General features: G+C 43.9%; 1 protein-coding gene across 1 annotated transcript in view; it reads right to left on the reverse strand.

The window, feature by feature from the left end:
* The window catches only part of kif5ab (kinesin family member 5A, b), a 69,532-nt gene that overhangs the window by 31,856 nt on the left and 15,616 nt on the right, over window positions 1–22,060 (reverse strand). Inside the window, exons 2-11 of the mRNA XM_069677470.1 lie at window positions 16,777–16,864; window positions 14,574–14,647; window positions 14,131–14,235; window positions 13,698–13,746; window positions 11,223–11,278; window positions 9,557–9,644; window positions 9,262–9,386; window positions 7,027–7,131; window positions 5,485–5,633; window positions 4,014–4,162 (exon numbers count right to left, since the gene is read on the reverse strand). Coding sequence (XP_069533571.1) covers window positions 4,014–4,162; window positions 5,485–5,633; window positions 7,027–7,131; window positions 9,262–9,386; window positions 9,557–9,644; window positions 11,223–11,278; window positions 13,698–13,746; window positions 14,131–14,235; window positions 14,574–14,647; window positions 16,777–16,864 — 988 coding nt within the window. The remainder of the gene's footprint in view (window positions 1–4,013; window positions 4,163–5,484; window positions 5,634–7,026; window positions 7,132–9,261; window positions 9,387–9,556; window positions 9,645–11,222; window positions 11,279–13,697; window positions 13,747–14,130; window positions 14,236–14,573; window positions 14,648–16,776; window positions 16,865–22,060) is intronic.

The raw sequence follows: 22,060 nt of genomic DNA on the forward strand, positions 1-22,060 counted from the left end.
AGACGATACAATACGATACGAGACGTGACGATACGATATGATGCGTGACGATACGATACGTGACGATACGATATATGTGATAAGATACGATATTATGGGTTACGATACGATAGGATAGGATAGGATATGATATGATACAATACGACAGGATACGACACTGATTCTTTCTCCTGTAAAGCCCCGTGCATTTTAAAATCCTTCTCAGTGTACACATACTCATAGGCGCCGAGATTGCTGGCACCCACTGACACAAAACTCTACTCGGGTTTCCCACACCCTCAGTCCCCAAAGAACCCACGGGATTGGAGCTTATGGTTGTAGTATATTTGGCGACCCATTTCCGCCCTCCCAATCGATTAACTAGTGGCACTGGCCAATCTCCCCTCGTTCTAGCCCCTCCCCACATGTTGGTTCTGATATTGCGGGGAGGTTTCAGCCTACTGAAAGTCACACATGCTCTGCAAACCTGAAACAGAGAGACGCACACGCGTGTATCGTGTTGAAGACGCGTAGGGCTGACCCGAATGCATCAAAACTTCGATCGTTGCGTTAGTTACTATAAAGTAAAAAGTACGTCTGTCCACATGCTGTGAATGAAACGAGCAGGAGCTGTTACCTGTGATCAGTTCATAGTTTATAATAACACAGCGTGGAGGACACAGATGTTTAATAATGTGGGTCTGTCTGTCTGTCTGTCTGTCTGACACTGCTGACAGAGACTCCAGTCTGCTGTGTATACTGTGTTTCACACAGAGCTGTAAAGGATCATCACGATCAAACTAAGTTGTGTATCCCGTCATCGCTTCAGTCCGTGATCACCTGCACATACATACATTTGTGTTATACGATGTTTTTAAAGTCTAATCTGTCCGTCCACACGTTTCCTCACTCAATCATCTGTTTAATGTTATAACAACATCATTTATCACGTTATAACATAAAACGTAACTTTATAACATGATGCTGATCTCTTTCATTTATTTACGCCTCCGTAAAAAAGTTTTTTTAATTGAAAAATAAAAATACATCATAGTGTCTTTCAGCACTTCCTGTTCACTTCACTGGTACACAGTATAACCAGTCTTATTTAACCGTTAGTGTGAAGTCATAGTGTAACATGTTACAGTTGGTAGTAAATGGAACACACAGGAAACACCTCCAGGAGTTTTGTAGACAGCAGGTCTGTGCAGTGTGCATGTTTGGTTCATGGAGGATGGGAGGACGAAGAGCAGAACTTTCACAACAAGGACTATGGATCGCATCCTGACAGCTGTCTGTTGTTAGGCTGAGTCAATAAAAGCACTTTGGTTAACGGTAGGGCTTCAGTTTAACGTCAAAAAAACACGTTGTCTTGGTAACTGTGGACCTTTTTCACCATCAAAGCAGACCTCAGTCTTGGCCTTACCTGAACCAGCTGCTGTGAGCGTCTGAGCACAGCCACAGAAAGTGTTTCAGTCTCTGCTTGAGGATATTGGAAGTTCAGACATTTGTTGTCAACTACCTTTTAAAACAACACGTCCTTTATCTACGCTTTCCTCCTTCTGTTAACATAATATGTAATCAAGTCTTCATTTCATTCACTTTAAATTGTAGCTGCTGTTATTTACTTGTGTATAAACGTCTCGGAGACCAGACAGCTCTGATGACCTTTTTTCCCCGTTTCTAAAGACACGTCAGAATTAATCTCTTGATGCTGCCGAGTTTGACGAAGCTGTCGGTCCAATCCCATTTTCTCTGTGTCAAAAGGTTTCTGTGTTAATGCGCATGTCTGGTGTATCAAATGTTCTCTGTTTGCTGCACTTAGCTGCTCCCCCTCCTTTTGTCTTTGTGTCATAACTGGAGCTTCCTTCCTCTGTTTTTAGAGTGACTGCAGTGTTTCTCATCACTCATGTGACTGACATAATCTACCCTGAAAGAGAGATCAATGGGGAAACTGAGTGCTTCGCCGCTTTAAGACAAGGTCAAGGAAATCCATAGTCGAGACAATACACCTGGCTCACCTCGCTGCTTCTAGTCTAGTTGAATGTGTGCTGATCGATAAAAAAGAAGCTGCCTGGTTAAGTGCAACAAGAACACGAGTGCACACTATAGGCGAGCCATGCCCCTCCCCCTCTCTCTACAGGGACGAGATGGAGTACAATCTACTGTATGAGACAGCTGCACGTGTCTGTGGGCCATGCTTGAATAAAGAGTCCTGTAATGTTGTACAAGAAGGCCAGCAGCTATGGTCTCACGACGTTTCTGGCCTGAGGAGGGCAACAATAAAGGGGGCAGTGAGGGGGGACTGGGGGCAACAAGGCTGTCAAAATGATCTATTAGGAAATTACAAGTTTAAATCGTAAGAGCAACACAGAGGAAAAGGTGGAAGGATATGTAGTGTGTTCGTGTGAGAAGGAGAGTCATCGAGAGGGACTCATTTTCAACGATGGTCCTTTAATAAAGATAAAGTTAAAATGCAGGTCAAGCACAGAGGGAGTGATCTCCAGGAAAAACATCCGGCTTCATTACACCTCTTAAATGGCAACCGATCACTGGCATTGAGCGCACTGACATTTGAACTGACCTACAGTCCAGCAGGAGATGATGAAGAGAGATGTAGTCCGTGTGTGTGTGTGTGTGTGTGTGTGTGCTTGTGTTTTGGGCTGTATGCGCGTGTGTGCTGACATGGCAAAGGATCAGGGTAAGTTATGACTTCTCTGTCGCTCTGATTAGCCCCTTGATGCTGTGAGGATTACTAATGCATAAGGATTCATAAAACATAAACCCTCAGGCGTTTCCTGCCTTCAGGACAATGTGTGAGGAATCCAATTATACAAAGTGTAAGAGTCTGAATAATATGGAATAGAAATAACCAGAAAGGTAGTTTTAAGTGTTTTGGGCACAAAGCCAGCGAGACGGTTTGGCTGCTCTCCTCTCATTTGCACTGGCTTGTATTCAGATGATATCAAATGAGGTTAAATCTGCTCCTACGTGGACTGAAAAATAAAGTCTGCAGGCTCGCAGGCTGGTGAAATTGTCATTGCTGTACGAAAGTACTCTTCCATGGAGGCATGCATCAACAGGAACTGGAACAAGGAGATGTGCAGATTTCTCTATGGGGGACGATACAGGCTGTGCTCAGACGCTCAGGGCTCTCCAGCAGCTTTCCTGTATACACCACGCTCGTCCTCTTCTTACTGTGTAGAAGGACGCTTCTTTTATCACCAAACCATCTCCTTAAAACAAGACGAAATTAACTACATCCACTTTGTGTCATTTATAACATTCATTTAACGAGACTGAGAGCCCAGTCTTACACCCGGCACAAAGCGGCACACAGCTCAGGTGTCAGTTGTAATTTTCACACCCTGCACCAACACTGTGCAAGCAGCTAATGCACTCAGTGACCTTGCACTACAGATTTAAATAGACCCCACAGAGTCTACATGTCTGCACTTATCAGGCACTGTGGTGAATGCTAAATGCTAAGTCTAAAGCTTGTGCATGGGTAGTTAGCATGCTAGCATCTCCCCCTGTTTGGTCCCTGATACACTCAAACACAGTTTAGTAAAATAATGAGTATTAATGCGACTGCTCAGCTCTGAGCCATAGCCATGGTCCGTATGCTAACATGTTCACAGTGAAACGCACAGTGCAATCGTGTAATGTTTACATGTGCTCCATCTTAGTTTAGCATATTTTCATGCTACAATTTGCTAACTAGCAACACCAACTATAGCTGCGGTTAGGGTCCATCCTGAGGGGGTTATTAGCCAGCTGGTGCTGGAAGAACCGTCAGACACTAAGTGAAGTCATTAGGATTCATCCTCTGGGGATCATGAATGTCTGGACAAACTGTCATGGCCGACACACAGTTTAGAGGTTTGAGTCTGGATTAATAAGTTATTCATCTGGCATTAGAGTTCTGCTGGAAAGCCTGGGCAACAATGTTCACAGTTCTTTCCAGGCAGAAAACTTGTCAATATTTTCTGTGCTGTTGCGAGCTGCCAGCATGATAACAGGGTGAGTATTACCGTTCCTCCAGCGGTTCAGCTCAGCCTCCAGCCTTTGAAGCGTCTCCTTCATTAACCTGTTCTTCTCCTTCTCCTTCTCGTACTTCTTCTTCCACTGCTCGGCCGTGAGCTCCAGATTCACTGAGACAGTATTTCTGATGGTCTTGGCTCTAAGTGAAGGAATGCAGAAGCAGAGAAGGAAAGAGAGGAAGTGAAGGAGAGAAAGGAGGGCGAGAGAGAGTAGAAGAAGCATCAACGAGGGTATTTGAGCCCTGGCTGCTCAGTGGAAACGGTCTTGCATCTCATTAATTGGTATGCAAATTGGGTTTCTTCTGTGTTTCACGGAGCATGTAGAGAGAAAGCAGGCGAGAATTCACAGTGTGAACGCGCTACCAACCTCTGAACACACATTCCCAACGAAACATGGCAATCATGCAATTCATACGAGGACAGAGTACAGTATGTGACCATAAATAATTGCTCAATTATGACGCAAACAAGGAGCGTCGCAGGGATGAAACATTCATGATGCTACAGCTGCAGCACGGAGCTCCACTCGGCGGCGGCTATCGTTTAATTTCACACCCCAGTGGGAAAACACTCTCGTCCTCATTCATTTATTCTTTATATTAGAGAGGCAAACAGCTCCACCCTAAGTAGTCCCATCACTTCAGAACGTAGATGACACTGTGTTTGGATAGTGCGGGTAATCAAACATCAGATGGTAATGAAGGTAATGTTGAACAAAGTGGTAATAGCTCATTCATCTTAACGCCGTGTACACATAGCGTCTCTGTTTAGATGGTAAACCTTAAATTAACTCAGTCTAGACACCAGATTTCAGTCAGCTCTTTTAATGCTGCAGCATTTGTTTCACTGCAGACATAATGAAAGATCCAAATATGTGTCAGAAGTGTGTTTACCCTCATGTCATAGTGTTTCTGGCATATTGATTTTAAAACAGCGATTAATGCTGGTGTTCAGCAGCCGCTGTGGCTGACGGAGAGAGATAAGAGACCGAGTTCTCTGTGTGCTGTGGATTCTGTCACTCCCTGTGCTCTGTCATACATTATTTATTTCCACCAACTCTCATGTCACTCTCTATTCAAGGGATTCAATGGTAGAGGGGGAAAAGTCTGGGGGTGCATAAGGAGGCTTTTTCGGGATCTTTCTTCCCATCTGTGAGCGAGTCGACAGCGAGGTATTGTAGTGTAAATCCCGTAATCAAACCAAATCTCTGCTCCCATGAGTGTAGCTTTACCCTTTAGATTACAAAAGATGCTCTTTAAGCAATCCAAGCACGATCAAAAACCAAACTGCAACACAAACTGTGCCTCCAAACGAGGGAAGGGGCTGCCAAAAGCAGAGTTGGAGGCAGTGATATGTGAGGGGTGTATCTGAGTTAAGCAAATTATACCAAACAGCCTCTTCTGAGAGAGGCAGAGATGCACGGTGCAGCAGCCAACGACTACGAAGCAGGTATGCATGTTACCTTTGGCCGAACATCAAGGTGGATTTGGTCTCTGCGTCATTGTAGCTGGAGGGAGAGCAACAGATGAACATGGTGGTGCGGCAATTTCCACCCAGCGAGTCCTGTAAGATGCGAGTCATTTTGCTGTCACGGTACGGCACGTGGGATTTCTACAAAGAGATAAAAAGAGGAGGAAAGAAAGGGAATACAAAATGGTGAGAGAGGCTTTACAAAAAGAGAGATACAAGAGGATTAAAAGACAGATAGAAGACCGAACGACCGTGCACATTTCTATCTGTAAAAAAACAGAAAATACGGTGCTGTGAGCATGAAGGCATAACAAAGGAAGGAGATGGTTCTCTGTGTCTGATGCAGCGTTCACAGTGTTACCTTTTTAACCTCTGAAACGTCTTGAAAAAGGCTGCGTGCAACGAATACAGAACGAATGCCGGACGATTTATGGAGGATGTGACAGGCATTAACAGTCCGGAGCCTTTCCGTTTAATGGGGAGTTCCTTAAGAGTTATAGAGAGTTACATAATACGAGATGGTTAATGTTTTAATCACTCTGATGGAGGTTGGAAGGACTGCAGAGTGGGCAGAGCGAGTGGGCGAGTTTGCATGTTGCTCATAAGGAATAAGTTCGCAGCTGTAGCAGCTTTGGGGATTATTGATGAGGGAATAGAAAACAAGCAACATGTCACAGCAACATTCATACAATGCAACTACAGCTCATCTGAACGGGAGCATTCAGCTTTACTGCTGGTCACATTCAGAGACAGCTTCTCTAACATGTTTCCACAGAAACGTTGGGACTGAGACAGATGAAGATCAGGTGTGGTTAAAGGAGCAGCCCAACATTTTGGGAAACGTACTTTTTTTCTTTTGTTCCCACGAGCTGGATAAGAAGATTAAAGCTAAGCTCTCGCCTGTTGGGAAAATATTAAGCTACTGTAAGAATCCAGTTAGCTTAGCTTAGCTTAGCTCACAGACTGGAATTCAGCAAAAACAGCTTCATCCAAAGGTTAAAAAAACAGCATCTGCACTGCTAGCTCGTGTGTGTGCTGTGTCTTATTTGTTGAATGCAACAAAAGAAAGCATAAAACATGTTGTGGGGTCATGTGCCCTGGAGGATGCCAGGCTAGCTGTTCCTCCTGTTCCCAGTCTTTATGCTAAGCTAAGCTAACTGGTGATTACTTAACGTTTATAGTACGGAAAATCCCTATCTATGCTTTTATCCAACTCTTCATCATCTATACCGCTTATCCTGTTAGGAGGCGTGGGGCGGCTGGAGCCTTTTCCATATTCCATTCTATTTGGGCTGTTTTTTATGCTGCCATCTGGCTGTGAGTGACCGGTGATGTAATTCAGCACTATTCCAACTGGAGACAATAATGACCTTTAGATTGATCCAGTCTAAAATGTTCAACTCATTCACTGCTGCTTAGACTAAATGTTAGCAAACAAATCATTAGGCGGCAGGTACTGTGCACGTGTGACGCTGCTTTGTTTCACTACAGGCCTGATGGATGAGAAAGACCGCCGAGCACTCCTCCACCGTACCGTTCCCTCGGCCAAAGCTGAGATGACGTTCCCCAGAGCCGACAGAGACTTGTTGATGTTCTTGGCCTCATCCAGCACGGCTCCCTCTGCACCTGTCTTACTGACCTGACACAGAAACACACAGACAGGAGGCATGAGCTCACGAAGTATATCATCAGCTAAAAACATGTTTATTTACCTGCTATGATTTATTTTACAGGGGTTATAATGTCTTTACATTATTTGTACCAGTTATTGATAACAGATCATGGACATGTAATAAATGTATGTAATTTGGTACCATGTTTATATTGGTACACTTCAAGTTGATCATTTAAAGAGAAAATCTCAAAGATGTTCATGTAAATAAATGTCTGTAAGTCTCTCTCTCTCTCTGAATGAGGTCACACATGGTGACTGAGCCTATGGCCCACCGATGAGAGCCATTGCATCTGCAGTATATAGTATTATTATGGGCTGGGTGTCTGTGGCGGCGCCCAGTTAGTGACGCGTTTTCCATCAGCCAGCAGTGGTTGGTCTGCCAGAGAGGGTAGGCGGAGCTAAGCGGCTGCTTTTCCGCTCTCTGCAAGTGTTGCGAGTAAACAGTAATCTACTATGGCTGAACAAACAAAGAAAAGATGGATGACTACAGATACAACTTCAACAAGAAGTGAAAATCCAAAGAAGAAGAAACAAACTCGACGCTCAGATGAAGCAAACAGTCTGAAAAGGAAAGCGACCGTCAGCCAGGAAAATCAAGAGTTACAACCGGAGCCGACCGTGGACGTCACACATGCAGCACTGTGTGGATATCTGGGAAGTGTGCTCCTGCAGTTACCGTTTATCACCACAGGTGGCGCCAAAGAGAACGAAAGTGAGATCTTTGAGATTTAAGTGCTATCTTCACCAAGAAGTCTTACAGCAGGTCGGTTAGACATGCAAAAATGTTACATTTCTACATGGGTCATTGCAAAATTAAGATGGTATATACAACTGGTACATGGTGAATTAAACAAGTCTTGTGAATAAAGGTTTTAATAAGTATGCAGTGTGTCATGACACACAGTGAGTGAGTAATCAGTGGGTCTGAGTGGAGCTCCTATTCAAGTAAAATCCTCTTGAAATCAACAAAACACTCAACACAGCCACTTAAAATTCAAATAACTGTCTCTATTTGTATTCTGTCTTTTTGTTTGATATTGTAGAAGAAATTAAATATTTCTCTTAGGAAATTACACACCTGTAAAATTAAGCATTTAAGCATCGTATTGTTATTTGTTAAAGACAGAAACAGGGAGAGCCCACCAGCTCTTGACAAGCTTTATACAAGAAAGACACCATAATGTGTCACAATCGTCATGGGATACGATTATTTACAGCGTGCTAATGAGGAGCTTAATTACAGAGGAGAGCAAGTTGTTCAATCAAAACCTTCTTAGAGCATAAAGCAACTTCCTGTTCACTTCAGATTTTGTTTTAAAGCCTGAGAAGTTGATGGAGCAGAACCATTTCCTCCGTCACCCCCTGGGATGACAAGGACAACTTACAGATGCGTTTATTAGCACAAACCACTGCCGTCAGCATCTCTTCAGACGACACTGACTACACGACAGGCTCAGCACACACTATTCTATATTCTGCATCAATACTATGAACACACAAGAGGCAGCGGTCCTGTTCAGCTGGGTCTCTAATGTATTTTCTTTCTGCTTAGAGAGTTTGACCTATAACCTGGGGACGGCGATATGAAGCTGGCTGATGTCACCTTAAAGGCCTTAAAAAGGGCAAACAATTAGCTGTTTGGGGCTCTCCTCAATTTGACCTCTGTCTGGGCTCCAACCTCTTTGAACCAAGAAATATTAATTTCGAGGGTTTATCATTTCACAGAAAGGATTCTTTTCGTCTAATCAGTCGCACTGATTGGATTCTTGAAAAATATGAGCAAACACTAGCCTTCATATTGCATCAGCGACAGACTAAACCGAGCCCTCAAAATAGAAACAGTCAGTCTCTGAGCCAGATTCTTCATAATGCAGAATTAAATTAAAAATTAATTGCATACGCTTTCGTTAGCGCTTTAAAATGCTGAAAGATGGAAGTTTAGCTTTAAAGTGTTGTTAATCTGCCTCTTTGATGTCTGAAGACACCGTGTCTGGGAAGAGACGGCCCCAGTGTCAGAATCCTGCTGTCCATGAAAGTTGAAAGCAGTGCAAAGCCCCACTTTTAGAGAAAATACCAGGATAGTATTTATCCTACCTTTTCACTACCAGCCAGGTCGACCAGGTACAGCTTCCCACACAGCTTCTGCTCCGTCTCCACGTTTTCTTGTTTGATGTTTATCAGGAAGATGCTGTGGCTGCGAGAACTGTGCTCGTTCATGTCTGAAGATCAGAGTGAGGAGAGACTTCATTAAATTCATCCTTTCCTGTAGATAGTGCTGTTACAGTAAGTGAGATGTTCACTTTGCACTTCATCATGTGTTTCTCACCTTTGCACCTTAACGTTGTTACATTTTAACTGTGAGAGAAAAAAGACTTGAGGTGTGACTCACTGGTGACGGCAACGTGACGGTTGGCCTTCCCTTCATCGATCACATCCATCACTTCCTCTGGGCTCGTGACAAAGCGCTCTGTGCAGCCCTTGGTTAAAGAAAAACACAATGAGTTTATTTGTGCTGTGAAGAAAACGACCTATACGTCCGCACATGCACCAACAAACAAGGCTCTCACATTTATTTATTTTTGCACAAATACAGACACACAAGATGAACAATAGATCACTTCAGATGAGTAATCTTCTCCTGAAGCATTCTTCTGTTGAAAAGACCAAGAACTTTATGAAGACGTTGATTGAATGTTTGTGTCCAGACCAGATTTCACCTGCTTCTGTCACAAGATCCATCACACATTCACACCATCACACATTCACACATATTAACGGCAATTTTCTCATAGCGGCTACAATGATTATAAAAATGAGCAGTGCATCAAAGTCACCAGTAAACTTTTTTTTTTTTTAAATGGGTTAAGTTGGACTCGATCCCTCGATCGCTGCATTCAAGCCAAGCACTCGACCCCGTCAGCCACCGAGTTCTCTCACGTGTCCGTCAGGTGTTAATGAACTACGTCAGCATCCAGGGGTCGTTCAGCCTTCACAGCCAAAGAACCTGAGCATGCTCACTCTTTTTTTCCTCTTCTGTGGATGTTCAAAACTGCTCCCTTTGCGGTGTCTCTGAACCTCTCGTTAACATCACACCGCCCAGAAAGCGCCATATTTATGATTTCTGTATGAAAACTAAAATGTGTTGAAATGACGTCTTTGTGTGGACCGGATTTCACCCTACAATCATCACTTTGGTCACCCCTTCATTTCTATGATGATCAAATTAACAAACCGATTAAAGTGTGTTTGTGAGACGTTCATGTCGTCACCGCTTTTTAGCCGGTTGAAAAAAGGTTGAAATTCTGTCTTAGATGTTCAGACCTGACTTCACCCGGTTGTTGTGGATGGTGCTCAACGGGTTACAGCAAAGCATCAACATCACAGGCGTAATGCTTACTTGCTTTGATGCAAAGAGTTACGTTAGCTAGTTGCAAAGATTGATTTGTTTCAAGCTACAGATAGCAGTTAGTTAGCTTAGCCCATGACAAAGAATAAAAACAGGGGGAACAGCTAGCGCTCTGTCAAATGGTAATAATAGCCACCTAAAATCATATTTTATTTGATCGACTAAAAACACGACATGCAGAGGCGTTACAGAGAGACGTGGCTCAGATTATTTCTTGCCTCCGAAGAGTTGCAGCGACAGCCTCAAGAAGCTAGCCTACTAATCGCGCCAAGAAATAGCTAAACACAAAAACTCATAACACAGCAAACTATGATCTTCTACTTTGTTTCTGTGTGGATGAAATGAAGTAGCTATATAACATGTCGATTTGTGCCCTTAAGAGGTGCTGCTAAGTGAATTTTGACAGAGCAGCTGTTTCCCCCTAATTCTAGGATTGATGCTACGCTAAGCTAATAGCCCACTAGCTATGTAGCTTAAGCCAAGGTTACATTTAAAAGAAAGATATGACAGTAGTCAGTCATTTCATCGAATAAGTCGTACATAGGGAGTTAGTTTGTCTCTTATTGTGTTCATAACGAGAACTGCAGCTCGTCTACAAAATAAAAGCAGACAAATCAAAGTGAATCATGTCAAACTGCTGTTGACTCACCTTCACATAAGGAACTCTGTGTTTGTCTTCGTGCACTGACAGGTTGGTTTTTGTCACTGTGGTGTGAGAGAATAAGAGGAGAAAGGTGATTAAGTTCGCACAGCATTAGTGTTTACGTGTGTGCTTGCAAATGATTGTGCGTGCGTGTTTTTGCTCTCGGCAGAGCTATAATCAGACCTGACTTTGTTCCCTTAATATAAGTGAGTCAGACTCCGGTAATGTGAAGTGAAAAAATATTTGAGGCTGCTGCTATGAATACATCTAATGGAGCTGAACTTTAGCCAAAGTCACCGAGACGCTAAGGTTAAACAAATGCTTCTGCTATGTCAAGGAACAAAATAGTAATTTTTGGCAAAGCGGCTTTTTGGGCCAAACTCCTGCATAAATCATTTCAGATTTGAAAGTCCTGTCCAGTCAATGATAATTAAATTTTCCCCGGTTGTTTTTTCCTTTGAGACTCTGAGCTTGTGTGCGCATGTTCCTGTCTGTGTTTGTGTATTTCATAACCCTATAGTCGCTTCTTTTTTCTTGCAAATACATCCTCTGGGTGTTTTTCTCCGTGCTGCCTCGATTCATCTCGCTTGTTGTCGACTCTTTTTTCGTTCATAGCTTAAATGTTCCTCTGCTGCCGTGAACTCCCCTGCATACAGATGAGGTTTTCCAACACGGTCTCTGGCTCGATTAAAGATGTAATCACGAGGATGCTGCCTACCTCTCCCGTACAGGCCCCTCCATCATTTTACACTGGTTGCATCTCGGTGATAAGACAATGAACTGTAATGTTGTGTTGCTGCTGTGTGTTTAATGCACAGCTTTAGAGTCGGAATAATAAAAATATAAAGAAAGGCGTAATGGTTGTTTCTCTTTCAATCTAACACCATCAATGAAAGCTTGTGTTTGTATTCTTTTATCATAACTCATAATTATTACCATGACAGCTAAGGGAATAGGCGGATTATAAACCACGGAGGAACAGACGTGTTAAAGAAGCTGCACTTCATCATGTTTTGCTTTACAACTTTTGAAACCATCTCTGCTTCAGGGCTTCTGTCCTTTCATCCCGGGGACACAGGAGCAGCTGTTCATGTCCAGTGATTGTTTAACTCCAGGATCTTCTCCATCATTCTTTTCCTTCTTCTTCTTTTGAAGCAGTGTGAACGTTATGGCCTAAACCCCAACCAAAGTTTGAAATCTTGGATGTTGGCGTACCATAACTACTTTGTTAGGGAAAATCTCACAGTTGGGACTAAACTATTGAGTCAGCCTTTCATTTGGTTTTACATGAGACATTAACAGCAGTCCACTGGATGAACGTTTGTAGTTGGCTTTCATAGCTCATCACAGCAGGGCAGAACTACGTTAGAAAAACACTCAAAGTTTTGTCTTCTGTAGACGTTTTGTTACCTTTGTGGTGGTTTTGCTTCTCTTTGTAGTTTTTTTGTTCCTCTTTGAAGTCATTTGTCAGGTTGTTGTGGTCGATGTTTGTTGCCTTTCATCTCTTTGTGGTTGTTTCTTTTCTATTTAAGTTATTTTGTGTCCCTTTTAAGTTGTTTTGCTTCTCTTTGTGGTGATTTTTGCATCTATTTGTAGTTGTATTATTTAACTTGGTTGGCATCTTTGTCCCTTTGTTTTGGTCGTCATTTTAGTCATTTTACACTGCTTTGTGTTTCTCTTTGAAGTCATTTGTCAGGTTGTTGTGGTCGTTGTTTGTTGTCTTTCATCTCTTTGTGGTTGTTTTGTTTCTATTAGAAGTCATTTATGTCCCTTTTAAGTTGTTATGCTCGTCATTTTGGTCTATCTTCATGTCTGTAGTTTTTTTTACTTGTCTTTGTTTTCACCTTGTGTCCCTTTTAAGTTGTTTTGCTCTCTTTGTGGTCATTTTGACGTCTTTGTAGTTGTTTTGTGTCTATTCTTAGCTTTTTTTTGCTTATGGTCGTTCTGGTTTGTTCTGCCGACTTACCATCAAGAAATGCTGATAGTCACGTTAAGCAGAGGCAATTTTCTCGGAGGCCCCTGACCTCAAGGGCATTGATTTTCTGTCAGAGGTGAAGTAAGCAGACCTCACTATTGTAAACGCAACACTACTTTAAGGGAACAAAAGAGATTTAGCACCTTATTTCAGAAATTAATGTTCAATGATAGCTTATTTTAAGGACACTATTACTTCAGCTGTGAAAAAAGAATGCAGTCAAGGTTCAAGTGCAGTTTTCAGCTCTGAATTATGTCTGCAATCAATATCAATGAGGTCGGTCAAACTGTGTGAAGCCTGAGAAATACTTAAGATGTGTGCATCTATTTAATAATGGAAGTAATTCAGAAGGTTCTATTTTTTCTCATCTTTTCTCTGAACTGGATTTCATTAGAGGATAACATAAATAACTGTTGGGTTTTATCCGTGCGCTCCTGTTGTGCTGTAAAGGTTTGAAACTGTGTAGTGGAAGAAAAGGGCAGAGTGTTATCAGTGCATACACACACCATCCAGCAGGTCTCTGATTTTATCCATGTAGATCTCAAAGTAGGAGACCTGCACGAGACAAAAGAGCAGCTGATCAGGGAAAATGAGGAGAGAATAAAAACACATGAATAATACAGATAGAGAGACGATGTCAGGGATGCTCAGTGTGCAAATATGCAGAATGATGATGCAGTAATCTGTCCTCGCCTCGGCCTGCTGAGGTATTATCCTCTATTAGAAGACGCTTATAAAAGGGATGAACAGCACAACAAATAATGCAGGATTATCAGGGTTTATATATCATGCTTTATTGATGCTTGGCTGATTCCACTCAGCCCGTCCATGTGAGCGTTACGTCAGAGGCCCAGGCCCCTCTGAGTGTATGGTAGAGTGCAAAATTGAGCATCCCTGTGTGTTACACATGATCAGACACACGTGGAAAGCCACACCAACCTTAATGTGGAACTCCAGGTTTTCATCCATGGCAAATATATGTTCGAAAATGTCCTCTGCGATGCGGGGGATGATTCCCATTCCCTGTGGATTGTGAAGGTTCCCCTGTGGGAGGAAAGACACGAGATAAGAAGAGAAGAATGTGTGTGTGAAGAGTAGGATAAATGCAGACCTTGGGACGAATTAAGTGGAGAGAATCGTAAAAGAAAGGAGAGCAGAGTGGCTTTTGACTTTAAAAGGAACCGGGTTGTTTCCCAGAGAGGGCTGTAAAGGAGGTTAGCTCCCACAGAGGGCTGCTGAAGAGAGATAGTGAGTGATGACAGCGATGGAGGGAGATGTACTGTCGGGGAGAGCAGAGGAGGAGAAATCATGTGTGTGTGTCAGCGTGCACGTGTGTGCCACATAAAGAAGTCCACCTTTTGAATTATTTAGCGGTACAGTACCTCCATGGTGTGTGTTTTTCCCGAGGACGTCTGCCCATAGGCAAAGATAGTCCCGTTGTATCCACCCAGCACATCTGAAAAGAAGAAGTGGAACAGCTCGTCATAAAAAAGGAAAACGCACAACAAAATAACTGTTTGAGTCAGACGTGTGTGAGGACAAAAGGACAGAAAGGTAGACAAGTTCACAGACAAAGACAAATACCTCTGACCTTTGCTCCAAAGACGGATCAAACTGTGCTTCAGTGAGCCGCTGTGCACTGAGACGTTCAGCAGTTTAAGCTTGGTTAGCTACTGAACGACCTCTGTGGCTGCACACAATAAACAACATCTACCAGCAGCGTTAAAAGTCACCGGGAGGCACTCAGGGAAGTGCAGATATTTTATTCTGTCCATTCATCTGGTCGGGCCCAAGTGAAATCAACAAGAAGCACACGGCTGAATGTCATATTGCTGACACGGTCTAATAAACCCCTGTGGTAAAAGTCTAACATGGATGAAGGAAAACACCCTGAAAGGGCGGCTGCCACAGGTCAGCTGACCACAGACCAATCACAAAGGCTCTCAGCTGCAGCTTCCAGGCACCTTCTCCCTCTCTCCTTCTATACTTTCCTCCTGCAGCCCTCAGCTTTACACCGTGAGGTCGAAACAGAGAGCACGAGAACAAAGAATGAAGAATGTGCCTCTGAAAATGAATAAAGACGGCAGGAGAGGAGATCTCTAGACAACAGAGGGAAACACAGAGGAGGAGACAGAGAAGTAAGAAAATGAAAAGGGCAAAGAAAGAGGCCGCGAGAGATAAAGAAACACACAGAGCAGAAAATACAGAAGAAGAGAGAGAGAGTAAACATGGACGCATCGTTAAACCTGCTTTCTCAGGCCTCGCTCGCCCCCTCTGTAACCCTTCTCCCCTGATGAATCACCAATCTCACTTTTCATCTCCTTCCTTCATTTTGCTAAATCCCCAACCTTGAATCCTTCCAACCCTGTGCCGCGATTCAGCTCACCTTTTTATTCTGTATTTCCTGGGCCTGCGTGGTAATCTCACACTCTATAAGTGATCTCTCCCACCGCATCAATCTCTTTTTCATGCTCCATATAGAGCTGGCACACTCGCTTTGAAGGCGGCACAAAATACGGGACCTTAACAGGGGGGAGAAGAGAAGCAGACAGATGCAGCGACATGCAGACGGAGGAGGGGCGGAGGAGAGAAGATTTGACTCTGGAGGGTGTTGGTTTCGTTTGATCCACGGGCAATCTGGATACGATACGCCCGCTGTTCTGTGAGACGCAAGCAGCTTGTAAATCAGTGCATTTTTAATGCTCGTACCTGTGGCTCGTGTGACCACATCCTGTCATGGAAATTGGTTTCCTCACTGCCTGTCAGGAGTTGTAAAGGCATGCAGACGGTGAACACAGCCTGTAGTTCATGTTGTTCAGCTCTGCTATCATTTCCTGTTTAAACTGGTCACTCACCGTTCCCTCTCCTGTGTGTACCTGTACCTCCTGCTTGTGTATCTTCCCACCTTTGTGACTCTGTGCCCCGCCCTTATTGTTTTCAGCTGCTCCTGATTTGTCTCACCTGTGTCTCATTACCCTCACCTTTGCAGTGTATGACCCAATCACAGCCATCCATTATCTGTACCACTTATCCTGTTCAGGGTCGCGGGGGGCTGGAGGCTATCCCAGCTGTGATTGGGCGAGAGGCGGGGTACACACTGGACTGATCAGCTGTCAATCACAGGGCTGACACACAGAGACAGACGACCTTTCGCACTCACACTCACACCTACGGGTGATTTAGAGTCACCGATGAACCTAACGAGCATGTGTGGGAACCGACGCATGCACGGGGAGAACACGCAGACTAACACAGAAAGGCCCACTACGTCTGAACCGGGACTCAAACCAGGAACCTTCTAGCTGTGAGGCGACCAACCACTGCACCACCGTGCAGCCGTGGCTCAATTCCTTATTCCTGTTTCTGGCCCAGTCCGTCTTCAATGTTTCAAGTGTGGATGACTTCCTCAGCTCATCCTGAACCTTGAAGGTTGTCTTCTGGATGTTTTATTCTTTCCTGCTCAACCATTGACAATTACCATGAGCCTTCTGGTTTGCCGTATTTTAAGCAGTAAGGCGTCTTGGCTTCCTCCATCGCTCATGTATCTGTACGAAAAAAAGGAAAAGAGACGCGTCCTCGACTCACCTTTGACAATCTGCTTGGCGCAGGTGTTGTAGACCTGTTCCTGGGTGGTGTTAGTGGGAAACACCTGGTCGAACACGTACGACTTCCCCTGTGAAATCAGACACAGACACAGTCAGCTACACGACAACAACACAGAGCGTTTACAGAGACATGCAGCCTGTTTTCAACACCTCCTCCTCCCCGGTGACTCGCTGTAAATCCACCCGGAGAAGTTTGTGAAGCCGAGGACGAGAGCGTGTACGAGAGAGAGGGAGGTGGACTTCACACATTATGGTCCACACTCAGACCTCATGTAAAGCCATATTGCTACAATAAAAAAGCACCACACATCATTTCCTTTATGCACAGCGAACGTGCTTTATGGACGCCGTGTCCACCTGCGTGTGTGAGGCCTGAACGGCAGCACGTATATCACATTAACAGCCCATCTGTCTGTCCGGAGTGTCTGCTCTGACTTTTATGTGTGTGTTTCTGTGGGTGTTTTCAATGAGTGCAGTGCAGCATAAAGCTTTGGCTAAAGCCTGTGTGAACCCAGGAGAGACAGCACATGTGAGGTGAAGCCATTAGAGGCAGCGTTCAAGGACTCGAGGAGTGGAGTGATGGAGAGGAGAGGAGAAATGGAGTGGAGGAGGAGAGCAGAGCAGTGTGAACGTAGAGAGGGCAGGAGAGAGCGAATGATTGCATTTGTAAAAGAAAAAACAAAGAGAAGAAAGGAAAGTCTGGTTGCCTGTTTTTGTTTGTTCATGCAGGTCTTCCGCCTGTTTCCCATGCTGTCAGACACCTGCCTGTTTGACAGCGATGAACCAAACAAGTCAGCCGACCAGCTTCCAATCAGCCGTTAAACAAGCCTCACAGCTTCTCTGAGATATCTCCACACACGGGCTTGGGTTGCTACTCAACCAATTAATTAGCCGGCTAGCAATCCTTCAGCTGAAAGCCAGTTCACCCAAATGTTCAGCCGACCGCACGGTCCAAATCATTGACTCCCACAAAATCAAAGTTATGGTGGCAGATATAATGACACAGAGCAGTCTAGTCTCTGTTAACAGGCTGTAATTTAATGTACAGCGTGTGTGGGTGGATGTAGGGATGCATATGTGTTCACAGAAGCAGTGTCTGTAATTGTACAAGACAGCCTGCACCTCCCACAAACCCTGCAGACATCCACAGAGAGGAGCAGAGCCACAGAGGGACTCAACATCACATCACGATGCTCGTTGTGTTGGCTGCAGGACGAACACCTCGCAGCCCTGTGTCCTAGAAATAAAGTGCATATGTGCGAGGTGCGGGGTACACCCTGATCACCTGTCAATCACAGGGCTGACACAAACACCTACGTGCACCTTAGAGTCACCAATGAAGCTAACGAGCATGTCTTTGAGCTGTGGGAGGAAGCTGGAGGGAACACACGCATGCACGGGGAGAACATGCAGACTCCACACAGAAAGGCCCACTACGTCCAACCTGGGTTCGAACAAAAACCTAACGCTAACCACTGTACCACCGTGCCGCCCCCAAATATCATTTTTCTATTAATATAATGAAGAAATGTTTTTGACTAAAGTTCCCAGCAAATAGTGACGAAACTGAACCCATCAGCGTAATCTTTACTGACATATTTCTTTTACTTCTGCGAGAATAAGCCGTCCTGTAACGCACCTTCCACCTGCCTTGACGACAGCTGGAGTTACCCCGCTCCTGCTGTGACAGTCCTGCTCTGCAGAATTAAAATAGAGCCAGAAATGTCACATCTCAAACTACCACATCCACCCAGATACCTCCATCTATTTGGTGAATTTGTGTGCATTGTGCATCAGATAACATTTCAGTTCATGTTAGATTCATTAACCAATGAGGTTTTGTTGTTTGTTTCTCAGCTGATGGAAAAACTGCCTGACTTTCATCAAAGTTCACACTGGCAAAGGAAGACTGTGTAATGATCAGACTGGATCTGCGTCACATACAAGCGATAATACTGACCACAATGAACTCTTACAGTGTGTCGTTTTAAACCAGCATATAGAAGCTGATCAGTCTGGGCTCTTTGCCTTGGTGGAGGTCTACGCTCATCGTGTGCCGTTTACTTTAAAGAGCGGAGGACTTAAAACAACCAGACACGGGACTCCTCTAAGGCGCTGACCTATTAAACCATGACAATGACTCAGTGATGTCTTTGTTAAGCCTGCAGAAGGCTGCACACATGTCAAGCCGTGCTTCATCTTACAGACCAACAGTAAAGGGTTCTTATGTAATCTGGATGTACTGTATAATGGACAGGATTTATCTTGGACACAAACCAACCGTTTTACACACAATCATGTTGCCGTGAGGGCTGCACACTGAAGAGTGAGCACCATGTTACATAAGCAAGGCATTAAATCCATACAAGCTGCACGAGATGTATTCACGCCCCTGTAGTAGGAAAGAGAAGGTAATTTTCCTGCAGGGCAAACACATTTTAATTAAAATTATTACACAGACGAAATGAAATGATTCCCCCCCACAGGGAGGAAGATGAAGAAAAAGAAGGATTTAAGGATTTTAAATTGTTTAGGCTCCATCGAGCGGCCGCACGCTGTGCACCATCTTCATGTTATTATTTCTGATTGTTCTTAATAAGCCTGCCATGCAGCCGCCATGCTAATGCCTTTACTGTTACATAATCCACCATAAAGAAAATGACATTTGAGGTGCAGTACATGTACTGTACTGCCCTTTACTTAAAAGCCATACGACTCTGGGAGGATGCTCTCAAACCATGATTATGTCTGCACCAGCAGTCTGGGATAAAACACACCAATAATCCAACGCACCTCCGAGCAGTGTTACACACAGGCCCCGCTGCCTCGCAGCATGTTCAATGACAAATTCAACAACAAGACACACACACAATCCCAATCCACACTAATGAATCAGAATAATAAACTCTGTCACGGTTTAAAGGAAGATTATTTTGTACTTTAACACTCTTCATTGTGTTCATGCCCGGTTCATAAGCACATTAAATATGTTCAGTTTGAATGCATTATTAGTCAGTTTGGCGGGAGAGACCGCTCACAGCCGAAATGTGTTCTTGTTCATAAGTTAATGAAAAAGGACATCAGTTACTGTGAATGAAGAAAACCATCATTTCATAAACTGATTGTACGATTAATTAAAGATTTAAAAGAGCTTAACCAACTGGACTCTAGCTAGGCTACTTAGACTGTGTTATTATAAGATTTAGCTGCGCCTAATTTATGTAGTGAAACAAACTCGAGTACTTAGATGTAGAAGCATCAAAAAAGTTGTGTTCTATTACAGAACAAGAAAAAGAACTGCCGTAAATTAGCTTTAGCTATGGCTAGCTGAGCCTCACCAGTTAGCTTTAGCTAGCCAGATTGCAGGCTGTTCAGTGTTTCCCTCTGATTTGTAGTCCCAGCTAATTAAACAACACATTTCTCATGGAATAAAAACAGTTCTTGAGCTCTTTGATATAATTTGTATTTTGATTGCCTGTTAAGACAAAAATAAGAAGCCTGGGTTCTTCTATAAAGAGCAGCTCATAATCCCTTTAGTTTCCATGAATGAAGCTGCTGCCTGAGAGCCCACGGCTCAAGACCTTTATAGAATGAGAGCATGAAATTACCTCCGTTTAAAAGCAGTATTCAAATCTCCATCCCGACAGAAAACTTTGTGATATTTTAAGCTTTGTTCAGTAAATATTTTGCAGCCAAAGTTGACACATTAAGACTAGATGAGCCGTGCTTTCTCTCAGTCAGCGGAGAGACTCTAAATGTTTTCCTCTTGCCACTCAGAGCATCTGTTCTGACAGATTTTATAAAGAAAAGCAACTATGGAAGAAAAAAAGCAATTTGTGGCACTCCCAAGAGCTGTAGCTGAAAGTCAGGCAGCGTTTCTGCAGAGCAACTCGTTGAGTGGGAACATTTCCACAATGACCTCCCACTTTACAGCTCCAGCTTTGCATAAAATAATTTGTTTGTGACAGAAGCTGGAGACAGTTTGGCAGAGCCCAAGCTTCGATTGTGGTTTCTCTCCCTTATTCTAATAAGCCCAACTGTTGACTGTTGTTTCAGAGCGCTGTAATCACAGCTGCAGGTACAAGCCTCCCCTCAGAACTTGTTGTGGCTGACTCTCATTTGTAATGCTACACAGCACACATGCAAAACACACTTATTATAAGAGAGGAAGGCAGGGAGTGAAACATCATGATGTGGTCTTCATCGGGGTGAATAAAATGAGTCAGTTATATAAGCTCTGTGAAAAACAGCCCTTTTGCCAATCACTTGTTCTGCTGTAACCGCACTAATCCGCTGTTTCTAATGATAATAGATTACATGTTCGACACATCCTGTAGGCTCCCTGTATCTGCATGTCCATCTCCTGCCCTGCTCGACCCGTACAGACACTCGATGTGCATTTGTCCGATTAACAGAACTCGTTTCTGTTGTTGAATTCTGAAATGGAAGTGCATGTGCAGATATCAGTGTATTTGTTTGTGTACATGTGCAGATAATATTCCAAATGATGCTTCTACAGGCTGACATTGTTCATGGCTCTAAGCTTTGTGTGAATGTCAAACACCCACATGCCCTGTCCAGCCTGCAATCTGCTGCTGTCTGCCAAGAGACAAAGGGACGGTGGTTTGCAGGCAGAGAGAGAGAAAGAGAGAGGCAGACAGAGAGAGAGAGAATAAAAGAAAACTGTAATAATCAACAAAAACTAGAATCACTGGCAGTGGGAAAATAAAAGCTTCAAAATAAGACAGAGCTGAGGCAAGAGGAGGAGAGAATAACACGCAAAGAGAACTGACAGGAGCAGAAAAATAAAGACATGTAACGAGCAAAAAGAGAGGCAGAGAGTGGAGTGCAATCAAAACCACAGAGGGGGAGGTAAGAACATACTACAAGAGAAAGAGAGAATGAGTTAACCAGAGCCACACAAAGACAGAGGACAGGGATGAAGGGCTGCAGCAGCAGCTGTTGAATTTAGATAGAGGTCTTCTGCTACAGAGGGTTTAAGACCCCTGGGACCAGAGAGGCCCCTCTCTCACCAGAGGGCTTGGCACGGCCTCAGAGCGCCGTGCACACGCACGTCTGAGTCCTCTGCTTGTGTCTGGAAAGCCACGACGTATGAAGGTACGAACAATCGTCATATGAGCTAAAGGAGAAAAAAGCGTGTTTGTTTGTGCAGTCAAGAGCAAATGTGATGTTTGTTAAAAAGCAAAGAGTTTAGTGCTGCGTGTGTGACGTCCACGGTTGGCTCCGGTTGTAACTCTTGATTT

The sequence above is a fragment of the Semicossyphus pulcher genome, unplaced genomic scaffold (assembly GCF_022749685.1).
Source record: "Semicossyphus pulcher isolate SPU_LCO1_2020_fin unplaced genomic scaffold, fSemPul1.0.p SCAF_3, whole genome shotgun sequence".
NCBI lineage: Eukaryota > Metazoa > Chordata > Actinopteri > Labriformes > Labridae > Semicossyphus > Semicossyphus pulcher.